The sequence below is a fragment of the Falco naumanni genome, chromosome 1, assembly GCF_017639655.2.
Source record: "Falco naumanni isolate bFalNau1 chromosome 1, bFalNau1.pat, whole genome shotgun sequence".
Lineage (NCBI taxonomy): Eukaryota > Metazoa > Chordata > Aves > Falconiformes > Falconidae > Falco > Falco naumanni.
In genome coordinates this window covers 70,304,569-70,320,004 of record NC_054054.1, presented here as the reverse complement: position 1 = coordinate 70,320,004, position 15,436 = coordinate 70,304,569, and the positions used below count along the sequence as shown (strand labels likewise).

Below are 15,436 nucleotides of genomic sequence, written 5' to 3'. Positions count from 1 at the left end.
GGACTGTGAGTCAGCCTGGAGGGGTGGCAGTGGGATGCAGGTTGGTCTGTGGTAACTGAGGCTAGAAGACAGAAAAGGAAGCACTGAAGCATACTCAGGATGTGGCAGTCTGCACCAAACCCCCTCCAGGCTGGAGGACTGCATGATTTATTTGCAGTTCTTAGCCCTCCTGACTGCTGCAGTGCCAGGCAAACAGCGTGGAGTGCTCGTGCCAAAACTTGGCTCATGGCAACCGTGATAGTCATCCCTGTGTGGAGGCCAGCTCCATGACTGTATGCCACTCCAGCCTCTCTGTAGGGCAGAAGTAGAACTTAAGCTACGCATTAAGTAGTGTTCCTTCTTGTGGTTCCTTAACACTTAAAAGGGAGTTGCTTGTTAAACAAGAACTTGAAGCAAGCAGCTTTCCAGCCTAGAACGGAGGTGCAAAACATCATAGCAAATCTCTTCGTTATTAGTTCCTCTTGCAAGGTGTACATCTTCAGTTTCTTGCTGCCTGTCTGCTTATTAGCTTTGATTAGCAGACATGCCTGCTAATAGAAATGAAATATTAAAAACTTCCCTGTGCAAAACACTGAACATTTTTCTTTTCCCCATGGGAAAAGATGAGAGAGAAAAGGAATCACTCATAGCCGGGCTGTCTGTCTACAGTACTTCTGGGAAGTAATCAGAGTTCAGTGAAGACAGCTGGGTGAGGCCTTTCACTAAGTAAAATCCTTTTTATAGTCACAATAATATGCCATTTATACTTGGAAGTTACCTTGCATATTGCTGCTTTATTTTTAAATGGCATTTCAAATATAATGAAGTGCCTTGCGTTAGAGTGCCTTTGCTGTACTGTTGCTTGGATCTGGCCAGATGCTATACCAGAGAATTACTTAGTCACTGTGAAAAGAAAATGATTAGTCACAAAACCCAAAGTTTAAAATAAGACCTCACAAAATTTTGTTTTAAATATATTGGTATATAATTGATATAATCTGGACCAATGATAACAGACATCTAATTTGCCTTTGTACATTTACACTGCACCTTTTTTGCACATTCCTAGTATTAGTAAGAAAGATACAAAAAAACCCCCAAGGTATCTGTGTATTTGTATGCTTTTTACAAGGCTTTTTCCAAAGGGACATAAGAACCACAGTCCTAAGTTTTCAGTTTTCTTGAGTTTTCACAAGTGCCATGCAAGGTGAAACCATTTCAGTGGTACGAAGAATTACGCTTCAGCTTTCCAATATGCCAGTACAGTATATCCCACTCTTACAAGTCTGAATTTCCTTATGTTGAGGAATGTTGGAACCTGGATCTGCGGCATCCTGGGGTACTGTTGCAGCCACTTAGCTGTTGGATAAAAAAGCATTTCTTTGTCTGGCTAATCTTTAAGAGAAAGCAGTAGTATTTTGTGCCGATAGTAACCCAGTGTATGTGCCTTGGAAATTAATTCCTAAGGGAAGAACAGCCAAAGAACAGTTACTTGGCAGATCCTGCCCTGGAGGCTTGGTTGAAAGTTGAACTACGCAGTTGTATTTAGGTGCATTATTTCTGCCAGTGCCCAGAAGATATAAGGCCTCTGGGTCATTAAAGTATAAAATTTTAAATGCCTAAAGCATGGGGAGGATTAGAGGTCTGTGAACAGAGATCTTAAATTTAAGTGCAGAAAGAATGCTTAAACTCAACTCAGCTCATCTTGACTCCATGTTACAGACAAAATCTGAAAAATAAAACCACTCCAAAGCTAAGCGTGTCTCTATGTCTTTTAAAGTTTCTGAAGTCCAAACTGGTTTTCATGCTTTCTGATGTAAAATGTTGTGTATATGGTCTTGAGGCAATGTTTTGCATGACTTCAAGATTTTAATTGTAGCACTTTACTTCTTCATAGGAGGAGTGTTGGATTTGGAAAATAAATTATATGTGAAATTGTTGTGGCTAGCATTTGCAATATGACTTTGACATGAAGCTAATTCAGTTGCTGAGTCAGCTAACTTCAACAGAAAAATACTAATTCCATCTATTAGTATATCTATCAAAACTTTAATGTTGAGAGAAGCCTGTTCAGTTAAGACCTGTGCTATTAAAGACATGAAGGTCTGTTCTATTAAAGTGAAGTTGTACTAAGGAGCTGAGAAGGATGCATGTAGTCATATTACAAACTATAAATTAATTAATCCTTTGCCATTTGTAATTATCAGTGAACATTAGGCCTGTTGGCAAATGAAAGCTGATACAAGTATGTAGTTCTCTGCTGAAGCCAAGTACTGCCTAGTTGAGTTAGCTGGATGGCAGCGTACTTGTGGATGATGCAGTTGTTCAGAGGCAGATCACACCTGGATGCTGGCAGGGCACAGTTTGCTTCATATGTGGCAGACCTTGCAGGCGTAGCTGTGGCTTGTCTGCTTTTGAGGTCTCACATGTCCCAGTGAGCTTGCTCGATTCCTTAGCATTAATACCTTCAATAAAGCCTAAGTGATGCTATATAATTTCAACAGTAATATAGCTGGCAAAATATTGTGTAAGTGTACATAGTGAAGCTGTCATTTGGGATCTGCTTTGATAGCAACTGAGTTTTTAGCATTGAAATCTGAATCTTCTTTGCTTAACAAGAGGCAGAGAAGAAGTCATACCTCTCAGAATCGTCATTTTCAGTCTCAGGAGTGGCTTGCATTGTAAGAGGTATTTCATAGCCATCCACCTAGAGAGCTTTCCTTCTTGATGTAAAGAATCAAAATGATCAGAGTTGGAGCTAAGCTTTGATCAGGTGATGAATTTTTAACTCTGGTGGCACTGAGTTCTCATTGGATTTAGGGCCTCCTCAAAGGCTATTTAACTGATGAATTTTGAATGATGTTTGTGGTATGAAGTTAGCCACTGTCAGGGAGTGGTGCAAGACTGAAAGTCATTGGAGGAAGCCTTCTTTGAAAGACACAAATAGAATTTTAGTGAACATAGGATTCTATGTATTGACATCATGCTCAAAGATGGATCTCATTGTAGAGTCTGCATCTGTAGTCAAATAGAGTGTGTTCAGTGTTCGTAGAGGCACAGCAGAACAGTATATTTAAAAGTGTATCTGAAATTACTAAAAGAATGTAAATTATTTAGTCTACTCAATTCCAGGTTTGTTTTTTTCAAAGGAGTTCTGACTGTTAGGGCATGTTGAGACAGCTTAAATTCCTCCGATATTCCCATACCTCAGAGCCTCCCATTGGCTGTCTCTAGACTTTCAAAAGCACCTATTCAGTAGGAAACCCTAGGGCCAAGAGCTTGTGAGTATAGTCTTTAGAGCCCAAGGGGTTTAAATACAAAAGTTAACCTTAGCTCAGGAAGGCCAGGCTGCTTGTCAGTGGCAAGGAGAGGATCCTGTTCGTACTCACCCGTCTGAGTCTTAACTGAATGATCAGGTTGTTCATTTAGGCCCTCTGAGATAAAATTAACTTTTTTTAATTAATCCTTCCCTTCTTACTGCACTGGTCTTAGGGAATGTTGGAAATGAGAGACTGACAAGTGATGAAATTATTTGTTAAAATTTAAGTTCTAAGATGCTTAGGTGCTTTTTTTTTTTTCTCAAGACATTCAAGGACATCAAATTTACCCCTGCAACTTCTGTCATAGTAATAAAAATATAATTTCTATTATTGCTTTTCTTTCTTTTATGTTAGCAGATGGACCATACCTTCAAATCATAGAACAGCCAAAACAGGTAAGAACACTACCTTTTGAAAATCTTTAAGGTAGCTATGTCACTGTAATCAGCTTTGAATAAAATCATGACTTCAGGTGAGCACTGAAGAGGTTGAACTCTCATAACAAACGTGCCACTTAACCATGAGCAGTTTTTCCTCTCACTTTTGTAGTTAAATCATTTCCTGTTTTGTTCTGTTTTCATCTTCGTCTCTCTCTGGAAGTGTCATAAGACACAAAAAAACCCAAACACCTGAAGGTTTTAAAAAAATGTCTTGCTAAGTATAGACTCTTCATCTTATAAGTTACTTTTGCAGTACCCCAGTATTTTGAAACAAACAATTAGACCAAACATGGAAGATTTTTAGATTTTGTTTCATCTTTCTTGAAACATGAGTGGAAAAAATAAAAACATTTCATTCTGTTCCCAAGTTACTGGAATTTTCAACTTGTTTGTTGTCATAGTAAAATTCTGTTGTTCTTTGAGATTCCTTTTGTCACAGTTCACTGTTTTGAAACCCAAGAACAATAAAGATAAATACTTGAATGAAACTTTTTTTGTGACTGTGTAGCAAACACTCACTCACATTCCTCTGACAGTATGAAAGTCACCCCAATGCGCTGGTTAGTTTTCATGCAACTGATTTAGGAAGTAACTGCTGAGTGAAAATTGCCTTGAAATATGGCAGGATTTTTTTCCTTTAGCTGGTTGCATCAGCAATTACAGGTATTCCTCTGGAAGCTATTGCAGCATGGAGACCCCTTTCCTGCCTCTCCCAATCAGTTGCTGAAAATCCTACCCTATGGAGATGTTAAGTAGGCAGACAAAGAGGGTGTCTCAAAGCTGTCCCATTTTCTTCTTGGTCTTCTGCAGAAGCATGCCACAATCCAGTCTTTCTAGTAGGAGATGATAGAGAACGCTGGTTTCAGCCACACACCAAAGACATTTTTCTGCCCGAGCACCCCTCCAGCAATAGGACACTTCATGGTCATAGGTGAAACGGCAGTGTACCGTGAACTCTTGGAAGAATACACTGCCTCTTCCATGTCGTTTTATTTCATCCCAAATCAGGCTGTGTCTTTGCATGGTGGAGCCTACAGTGTGCAGTACCTAAGGGGAAACCGAAGGGAGCAAGCAGCTCCTCTAACAGAGTACCCATGTGGCAGGCTGGGCAATGGTTTATAGCGGGGTGCTGAGGGTGATCCATCAGCAGAGTGCTGTGCTTGTGGTCATTTTTGGAGCAAAGAAACAGCTGGGGGAGTAAGACTGTATGTATGAAAATGTAGCTAGGATAGCAAGGGCAATAGACTGGGGAAGGCCACACAGATGACTGCTGGATCTGTTGGATCGACGGCGTAGAGGTGAAGAGAGACTGGGTCGTACAGTGTGTCGTGACTGCAGAGGTTGTTTTGTCTTTTGGCAGCTTGAGTTCGAGCTCACGATAGCTGGGCACTTCGCTTGCAATACGCTCAGTCACTCAGTTTGCCATAGGAAGGCAAATACGTGCTTAAGGATGAATTACGTTGTCTGGCCAGTATCTGAATAGAAGTCAGTCACATTTGCCTGGGAAACAAATTCTTAAAACTGAAAAGGCTTTAGTGAGATAAGTGTTGAAGCTAATGATTACAGAGCAATTTTTGAACCAGGTTGTTTACCGTCAGCTAATACAGACTTTGAATTCAGAGTTGTCTACTGTTAGAAAGAAGCTGAACGATTCTTGATGAAGGATACACCACTATCTGGTGCTGTTTGGACAGACACTGGGAGCCCTGTATTAGATGGAGATTTTGCCAGAAATTGCAGGACTGGGGAGCAGATCTATCCTGAAAGTATTTGAAGTTGGGGGCTACATGAAATAATGTAGTTAAAGTTACCAAATACATTTAAGAGTTGCATCTTTTGTGCCTTATACATTACCCTTTAAAGGGGATGTTACTTCCTATAAATAAAAATGGAATAAATGGACAGCTGTACTGTGGAGTGGTTGCTAACATCCTTTAGTTCCCCAAAGTATATTCAGACATCTATTTATGTAGCTGAGATGAAAGCCCAGCCATTTAAAGTCCCCTGAAGCTTTTGGGCTGTTTCTGGACTCCACTCGGAGAAACAGCTTTCACATGCTCTTCCCAGAAGGAAGAAGCATTTTTCTGTTTCATCCCTGTTCTCTTTTCTTTATGATTCTTTGGACTTCCTTGATTGTTATTGGCTTCAGTTCTTTCTACCTAGCAGCAATCATGAGAGTATCTGCTGTTGCATTCTCTGTGTGTTAATTTAATCTTGTTTTGAGAGTATAAATAGACCTGCTTCAAAATATCTTCATTTACTCAAAGAAAAATTTCAGATTGCTGCTGTGTGTAAGAGTGAAAATACAACAGTTTCTCCAGGGCAACAGTTCAGCAGTGCTTTGTTAACCACCACTCAGAAGGCATTTGAGGGATGAACAGTTGTAACTTTTCTGTTTGTAGGCTGTTTGGGCAAGTCTTGTTTGTGCATGTGCTTTTTTTTTTAAGTTTTGTTTCTAAACAGCTTTCAAGTTTCTTTTCCTTTATCTCCACAGAGGGGGTTTCGTTTCCGATATGTATGTGAAGGGCCTTCACATGGTGGACTTCCTGGTGCTTCTAGTGAAAAGAACAAAAAATCCTACCCTCAGGTCAAAGTAAGTACATAAATCATTAGTTTTGCGAACTGAATGCAAGTGTCATATGTATGTGTATAGGACCTTGCTGCATATCAACATAAATTTGTATGGAATTAGTCAAAACTGACTGCATTTCAATCCCAACTTTCAAAATGTAATTGATTTTGAAAAAGAAGTTGTTTTCAGATTTGTGGAGATACTTTGGCACCATGTTTATCTGTCAGCAGTCGAGCAGTAAGCTTTCCTGCACCCACCACCTCACTGCCCTTGTGCAGACTAACGGACCTCTGCCTTAAGGTGCAGTTTCAGCACAAAACAAGGCCTGAACTGCTTGGTTGCTCCACTTCTAGCATACTGCAAAGCATGAGTCTGGTCAGTTACTCCACTCTAAGATGCTATTTACCAAGGTTTCCTTCTTTTTCTGTTCATGTTACTCCTTATTCAGTATCTCTAGGATACTCATTTCTTAAGGACTTAATTCCTTTAAAGTCAACAGAAAACTTCTCATTTTAATGGGAGCAGCATTATGTTCAGGTATTCGCAGAGCCTTTTTCAGAGCTTTTTCCCCCTGGAAAAGGTTCAAAGATGTTAATCAAAGAAACGTTCTGTGCTAGCACAATATGATTATAACAGTGGTGATTAATCATTCTAGGATTAGAGAAGAACTGTCTTTGCCTGTGGTTCTTGCAGCAAATTATTTTTCCATGGAAAAGATACACTGTGTTTTTTCAGTATTTTTTTAACTTAATGAAAGTCTTAGTCTTGGTATTGCATTACCTCTTTGAACTATTGCACTAGAGGTTGTCTCACAAGGAGCAGGGTTAATGTGTTTTAATTCTAGTGTTATCTCTTTACTTTCTCCTTTATGGGGAGAGGAGGGAAGGGAGGAGTGGCAATCAGTCAGCCTCTGCCTTGGTGTGTGCCACCTCTCAGTGTGCGTGAGGTTCTTCTGCAGTTCTTGAGAAAGGCTGGAGTTTGGAACAGTTGCATCTCCATGATGAATCAGTATGAGCATGACTTAATGGAAAATAATCAGCATTGGCTGAGATAGCCTAGGGTGTTAGTCTTGTGAATGGAGAAGAAGCTGGGAAAGCTGTTTTCATATAGCCTTGCAAAACACCTATGAAAAATTACTAGCCCAGGCAAAGGATCTGCTTGCTTTTCCCTTTCCTGTTGTGATGGTAATGATGAACCAATGAATGACATTTCACTGGTATGTTCAGATATAAAATAATTTACCTCAGTTAAGCCAGGTCTTTGGATTCCAATCCAATCTGTGTCGATAATAATACAAATGATACTTTGTAGAGGTGTGATGGGTCGCACAATAGCACAAGGAGATAAGCAAAGAGGAGTTAGTTATACAGGAGATGGAATTTCTCCATGAATAAACTAGAAAGCAAAATGCTGTTTGGCTTTCCATCAAACCTTCTATTTTCATTGATCATTAGAATTTAATTGCATCTACAGCTTCCTCCCCAACACACACATGTGTCCCTTCCCCTCCCTCCCTCTCGTCCTACTGTGCGCATCTGTGTTTTTTCTAGTACAAATCCCCACATGGCAACACCTGCTGGGAGAGGCTGGCAAGGGAACACAAGTAAATTCCTCAAGGCCATTGCTTGTTAGTGCCTGTTCTTGATTCAAGTGGTGCCAGTAAAGACAGAAGTGTTTCACACCTTTTCCTGTAAGTCTCTTCTCTGTTTTGTCAAAGGGTGCTAACCTTGTCATAACTGAGGTGAGCACAATTGAAGATTGCTATTTTTTGTTGCATTGAGTTTTTTGTTTTGTTTTGGGGTTTTTGTTGGTTTTGTTTGTTTGTTTGTTTTTTCTTGTGCCAAGGCTTTCACCATAAAACCTCCATTAGTTGATCGCAGTGCTGTGAAAGGACAGTAGTGTGAGTTTGGCTGTACTGTAAAAAGGAGGGTTTATGACATCTTTTAGCCTTGGCTATGACGTGGTCAGTCCAGCTCAACATTGGGATCTCCTTTCTGCTTGGCCATCTCTGCACAAAAAGCTGATGTAATTTACTGGTAGCTACCACGAGATGTCCTGAAAATAGGTATCTTCAGTGCACAAAAAAGCATTGCAGTCTCCCTATTCCCTTTTTATAGGATTATGGATTGAAGGCCAAAAGAAAACACATTTATCTGATATGACTTCTTGCATAATGTGGACTGTTCAACTTTTTTTGTTGTCTGTTTTTTGGTTGTTTTTTTTTTACTGCACCCAGTTTGTAACTTGTAGCTGAGCTGGAACATACCAAGATATATCTTTCATTTAAAGGCTGGAGTGCTGAAGACTTTGCCATGTCTCTAAGCAAGATGTTTTGGTAGTTAATTAAATTAACCACGTCCTGTATAGTAATTTCCAGTCTTTGCGCTTAAGGCAAATCTGCACTGGCCAGCAAAGTGCAATTGATTTAAAACCTCCTATTTTAACAGCACAGTCACAACAAATGGAGTCTAGATAACTAGAGTAGTAGTATTCTAGAATATAAAAAAAATGGGTTGGTTTGTTAATCTTTATCATTTGTGGAATTATATTCCTTTGTTTAACTCTGTTTTTGCTAACAGTAATCCTAATATCATGTACAAAATATCGTACAATTTCAGAGGATGTTAAATAACTTTGCATGTGGTTACGCAGGGCAGAGAAGTTGTAGATACTGAATATGTTATAATGAAGTTACATTTCATGACAAGTTTCATGATTACAGTAGAAAGCTACCTAAAATTCTTCATTTGAATTTCATTTTCATCTGCTTAGTGTAAGTAACACAACACTGGAAAATGCTGATATCTAGAACAGTTGAAATCAAAGCTCCTGGGGTGCTTATTCATTGTTAGCGTTTTGGCCGGGCGGGAAAACAGTCTATAGTATAAGAAGAAAGAATAAAACTGGATTGTCTAATATTATCACCAACTTACTTAACTGTCTAAATTTTTTATTCATAATTCACTTGTTTATATGTATTTGAAAAACTGAGAAAACTACTTATACAGAAAATTTACACTGGCCTTCTTACACGTTTACCACGTGTGACCTGATCTTGCATGCTGATGTTAGTGTAAGCATATTCATGTTTTACGCTGAAATACTTGATCCAGTTTTGGGTGTGAAAAGAATTTGCTGAAAATAGTGGTGTGAAAGAAATGTCCTGAATTTTCATCTCCTTGGGGGCAAGTCTACGTGGGTGGCCGTAAACTCAAGTTGCCTATTCTCAGTGAGCGGAATGTAAATCTGCTCCAGCCCAGAAACTGAGTAACCAATGGCTCAGAGGTGTGCCCAAGCTAATGAACACCACCTCTCTGCCAAAGAGCTTGGACCTTGTGCAGTTCAGCTTGCAAATCGAAGCTGCATGCCAGTTAGGCAGCCCTAAACCCAGGCACCTGAGCAGGATGATTGCCCATCCCGTCGTGTCCTGGGGCTATCCTAAATTATACCTCAATTTGGAGATAAGCGGTCTTATTGAAATCAGTGATTTCAGTACATGCTTCAAGTTCAAGAGGGGAATTTATGGAAGATGGAAGTTATGTTGTTGATGAACCGTTTTGGTGAAGAAAGAAGCAGCATATTTGCTTTTTTCACCCATAGGAGTTAAATTGTAGAGTGATAGATTGCTGATTACAAGTTAAAAATTCATTTAACAGCTGAATTAAGGAATAAACATAAGCCAAGAATGAGCAGACTTTTTGTGATAAATCTTGACCCCTCTTAAAAACCTGTACTGAACCAAATTCAGCCAAAGATAAATTTGGTGACATTTGTGCTTTTTTACTGTTATGGTTAATTTGGCTGAATATGGGGCACCAAGTCCCTTTAGTCAGGCTCCTAAAGGAGAGCACCAAACTCTATTTTTGGCATGAGAGTGACCTCATGTTCAGAGGATCAGATGATCTTCAACTCCCAATTGTTTAAATTACTTTACATTGCTTATTCTTAGACCTCTAAGTAAGTGTTCAGTCACCTAAATGATTTGTGCCAAATCTGAAATACTTTGTCTTAAACTAGCAACTGAAAAGAAAAATGATGCTGCTTTCTGAAAACATATTTATAAAGAGTGAGCAGTGCCTTATCTGTGGAACACTTCTTGTACTTGCACATTGAGGACAGCACTAGTCACACACTGAAGGTTAGTCAGGATTGGAGCTGTAGTTGTTGCAACAAAGTGATTAGAAAGAGAAATGGGCGCTTCTGTAGCTGCTGGCTTTGACATGGTCCGTTCCATCATTTGCTTTCTGTCGTTGACCAGTTGGGTTCACTTCTTGGTTGTAAGAGTAACTGGAAAAAACATCTTTGAAGTAGAATAATGTTCTTACAAACTTTTTGTAAAGTTCCAGAAACTATAAAAAATTGGCTGGGGTCTGGATTGCAGGAGGATGTGAAATAACTGAAAAAACTTTCAACTCCTGTTTTGAAATTTACTCGATTTCAAGTTCATAGGGTCCTTTTAATCTTTCAGACAAATCTTCCCTCAAACAGAAACAGCAGATAAATGTGAGCCTGCAGCATTTTAACTTTTATGAGATTAGATCAATTGAATGCTGCTTCAGTACAGGATGTAATGAAGTATTACAGCTATGCTCTTCCCAGGAACTCCTTATTTTCTTTTTCTCCCCTATCTTCAATTTGAAGCTTATTAGCTATTTTTTTCAGATCACAGCTCTGATTTTGAACAGTACAGCACCCACATGCTATCTCCTTCTCATGTTCGTGTATGTTTTTGTATCAACACCATAATCCTTAGGTTTCTGTAGATACTCAGCATTGTAATATACCTTATGCCTTTTAATGCCTTTGACAGTGTTTTTTAAGCTCTTACATAAAAGGTGATAGTTATTTATGTATCTTAGTGCCAGAATAAATTTCAAGTTATTCTGAAATTCTGGTATCAATTATTCAAAGGCACCGAAAAATTATTTCAGACTTAATTTATGGTGCATAAGGCTATTTAACCACTGAGGCTATTTTGCTGGGCAACGGGATAAACTGGATGTCTCAAAATCAAGTAGGAAGGTCTGCCTATAAGAAATATAGGTAGGAAACACTTCAGGGACATTCTGTAGCCTTTGCAGCATAGGACATCAGACTGGATGACAAAAACAGTCCTTTCTTGCTTTATGACCTACATAAGGTATTATGTTTTAAGAACTCTTGTTTTTCCCCTGGGAGGGACTACAAAGATCATGCTGAGCTGTGTAACAAGGGGAGATTGCAATCTGGTTACTGCTGCAGTTGTGTGTTCTGCTTTCAGAGGCTGGAAAGTCCTTGACGTGCAGCAGTCCTACGTACAGTTTCACTGTGGTTTCTACAGCTGATGAAGGATTGTCTTGAAATTTTCTGATGCGATACTAGAACATGCATGTTACTCATAATGAATATGATGCTATAGATGTGCTGGGAACTTTATAGCAGGAAAGGCTTATTCAGTGCGGGATGAAATGAAAATAATTTTTTAAAAGCTCTCCTCTTGAAAAGTTAATTGTAGTAGTGGTGGTGACATGTAGCACCAAGCGCAATCATTTTTATTTTCAGATGACTTTGAAAGCTACGTAGGGATCCCTGCATTTTATCACTGCTGGTAAATTGTGGAAATGGTGAAGCAGTGATTATTCTGCATCCCTTTCTTGTTTCAGTCGAGGAGGGATTACAATTTGGAAGCAAGGGGAAAGCCTGAGTATCCCATGCTTTGTATTTTAGAAACTGGTACTTGTAAAATGCACATTAATACAGTATTACACAGTTAACCAGCAGGCAGTGAGTATGGAGAGGACTTTTGCACACCTGTTCCTCCTGGATTTATAGTAGAGAATTATTTTTTTTTCTTTTATTAGTGAATAGGAAGACGGGAAGGGCATGTGTTGTACGTATGCAGAGTGTTTCAGCTGTGATGGAATGGGTTCAAGAGAGGGGTTAACTGGAGTGAAGGAAGCTAGCAGGACTTAGTAACATGGTGAAATCATGGCAATCCCTGGTTATCAGCATTTTATCAACAATATAACCTTAAGTATTCAGTTCATCACTGATTCATCACTTTAATGTTTATCGTGATCCTTTAATACCTTGGTTGATTAGATCTATAAGCTGCTGTAATACAAAGAACTTTGCCCGAGGCAAATTAGAAGAAAAATTAGAGGAGGAGGGAAAAAACCCCAACACTGATAAAAGGGTTAATTAAGCGAATTCGAAGGGAAGGTAATGTTTGCTTTGTTAAAAGTGGGGTAATTTTTATATTCTACATAATTTGAAAGTGGTATAGAACCAATAACTGACTTAAGTATTACTTGTGAGGAAGAAAGTAAAGTTCTAAATAATATATGTAAAGGAAGTAACTTACTAATACAGTATGTTGTTAGTAAATTTAGGTTTGTTTTTGAGGCATTACTTGACATCACAATTTTAAAAGCTATTAAAAAGTGTGTAGTGATTAGCAACTATAACAGGGAAAAGAAGCTTTGTGGTCCTCCAGAGTTGGCTATGCTAAGGCACCCAGTTTATAATAGTTGCAGTCCTGCATAATCTTAGGTGGGGATTTAGCATATATCCACATGTACACTTAAAGGAAATATTTACTGAACTGAGTAATATGTGTTGATGTGGCGTATTGAACTAACAAAATACCTATGAATACAGATTTAATTCACTTTAAAATCTCTACCTGAAGAGTCGTTGTGATGAGGCCAAAGTGTTTAAAACAATCTTAATATTTAAAAATAAATTTTTAAAGTGTTTTCAAATTGGGCTAAATAATGCAAGGGTTTTTGTTAAATACGTAGATTTTCTGTATGCTTATTAACATGTAACAATGTTTATTAGGAATTCAGTGCGCTAATTGAAATTGAAGGAGAGAAATGTGGAGTAACTGGTCAGAATTCAAAACTGAGATTCATGATTTGGGAAACGAGGTTCTTTTCCTTTAGCTTTGTTTTATTTCTTAACTTTTGGTCACTATGCCTGCCATTTGTATGTCAAGTCTAATTAAAAAAAAAAAAAGTAACACACTTTTCTTTGTGATGAGCTGGTATAGTTTATTCCCATGGAAATGAATACACATTTCTCCGGTCTAAGTTCGATTGTACTTAGCTGAGAGAAAATACCCAACTGGAATCATTACTTGTTCCATTTAAAAAAACCCAACCAGACAAACCCACATTTCTTTTAATATTTATTTACAGATCTGCAATTATGTTGGACCTGCAAAAGTAATCGTCCAGTTAGTTACTAATGGGAAATACGTCCACTTACATGCGCACAGCTTGGTGGGTAAATTTTGTGAAGATGGAGTATGCACAGTTAATGCAGGACCTAAAGATATGGTGGTAGGGTAAGTCTGTCAACTCATCTGTAAAGCTGGGCTAAAGGAGAAAGAATCAGGTATAAACACTGTAAGAACCAATAAAAAAATACTACTAAGTGGCAGCTAAGTGGAGCACTAGTCTTCACACTCTGATCCATGTTTTGCTTGTATCTTAAATATTAAAATAAATAGAGTTTCTGTTTACCTTGGTAAAATTTGCCTTAAGCAAGCCAAATAGGCTTAAGCAAATAATTTTCTTTTAGAGTCTGTAGAGTTTCAGTCTCTTGGTGCAGTCCAAATCTGTATTGAAAGCCCATTATTTAAAATATAAGTAGTTTCAATCAAAGAGAAGGAACTGTAAAATTCTGTAGAAAAGCTTTTGTTACCATTTTGATCAGTATTTTACTTTTGCTGAAGTCTGCCAATAGAGGTATAGTGAAAAGCGTTACGAAAATAGGGTTAGTAAATTTGAAATTAATGCAAGACATGTATAAACATGAAAATACTAAATGAGTCAAACTTTTTAAGTTTAAAGCAGTAAGATTGTAGTGAAATTGTAGTTGGTCTGTTCTGGTTTAATTTAAAAGAATTAATTGTTTATATCAGTAAATGGAGCTGAGGCTCCTGTCGACGTTTTCAGGCTTAGATCAGGTTTCATGCTGGCTGTGAGTTTTATTTCTGTGATCTCAAGAATGTCTTTGTTGGTGAAGAAGATGAAGTTTAAAAAGCTGAGAAGGTTGGGAGAGAGAGATTCTTTTAAACTGTAACTTTTGATGTCCAAGCCCAGTGCACTAACTTTACGAAGCACAACAATTTAAATAGCTTTATTTGAAATGCTCCTTTTCATCTTGAAAAGTTTGGCTCATTTCCTAACCTGTCTTGTTTTTCATCAGATGTTTAGAAACAGCTTTCCTATCCTCAATTGACCCACATGAAAATTGAGTTATTGTCTTGTTTTCATACTTCTAGATCTAATTGATTTTTGAATGTGCCAGGAGAATTTTTACAAAAGCAGATCTTGGAAGTTTTGATTCTAATAGATACCTGAAGCGTCTTGCTCAATGTCCAGTCTCTTGGTTCAAACATTTTCTTTGGAAAATGTTGCACTGTTTTTAGCTTAGCTTGCTCTCCAAATCATTTTGAGCAGATGGAGCTTATTCTGAGCAGTTGCTCTGCGTAACAGCCATATAGAATGACGTGTCATTGCCAAGATGGAACAAAGTGTGACAACCAGATTTTCAAGTGTTTTGTAAATTATTTCCAGTGTAAGTCTGAAACCTAATAGATTACTATTTTTGCCAGGAGAAAATCCAATACATTCGTACAATTGCTGCCATATGATGGTGCACACTTTATGTATTTTGTAAGCCTGGCTATATTTTTCTTGCTGGAAAATTTGCCCTCAAGAATTAATAGTGCCTACATAAGCCTATAGAGTCCTTCCATTGGCTTCATTGTGTGGCTGCCTCTGGCGAGAGACTGCCTGCTGCAGGTTTGGCATAAAGCATTAAGAAAGTATTTCCCCCCATCAAAATTCGGCAGGTTTGCAAATCTTGGAATACTTCATGTCACAAAGAAGAAAGTGTTTGAAACTCTGGAAACACGCATGATAGATGCTTGCAAGAAAGGATACAACCCAGGACTCCTGGTGCATCCTGAACTTGGCTATCTGCAGGCAGAAGGATGTGGAGACAGACAACTAACTGGTATGTAGACATGATTTTAATAGGTCTTGTATTAAAAATAGGTTTATTTTCTGAAAACACAGATTCTTAGCCAGAAAAAGGCCGTGAGTAGGAAAACAACCTATAGCCATGTGGTT

At 38.3% G+C, this 15,436-nt stretch overlaps 1 protein-coding gene across 2 annotated transcripts in view; it reads left to right on the top strand.

Moving 5' to 3' along the window:
* Positions 1–15,436, top strand: part of NFKB1 (nuclear factor kappa B subunit 1) — a 59,572-nt gene that overhangs the window by 18,224 nt on the left and 25,912 nt on the right. The window contains exons 4-7 of one of the 2 annotated variants that reach the window (XM_040598597.1): positions 3,657–3,694; positions 6,234–6,332; positions 13,493–13,641; positions 15,157–15,320. In XM_040598597.1, the coding sequence (XP_040454531.1) occupies positions 3,657–3,694; positions 6,234–6,332; positions 13,493–13,641; positions 15,157–15,320 (450 nt within the window). Of the gene's footprint in view, positions 1–3,653; positions 3,695–6,233; positions 6,333–13,492; positions 13,642–15,156; positions 15,321–15,436 lie in introns of both variants that reach the window. The other variant, XM_040598587.1, reaches the window with a different exon arrangement.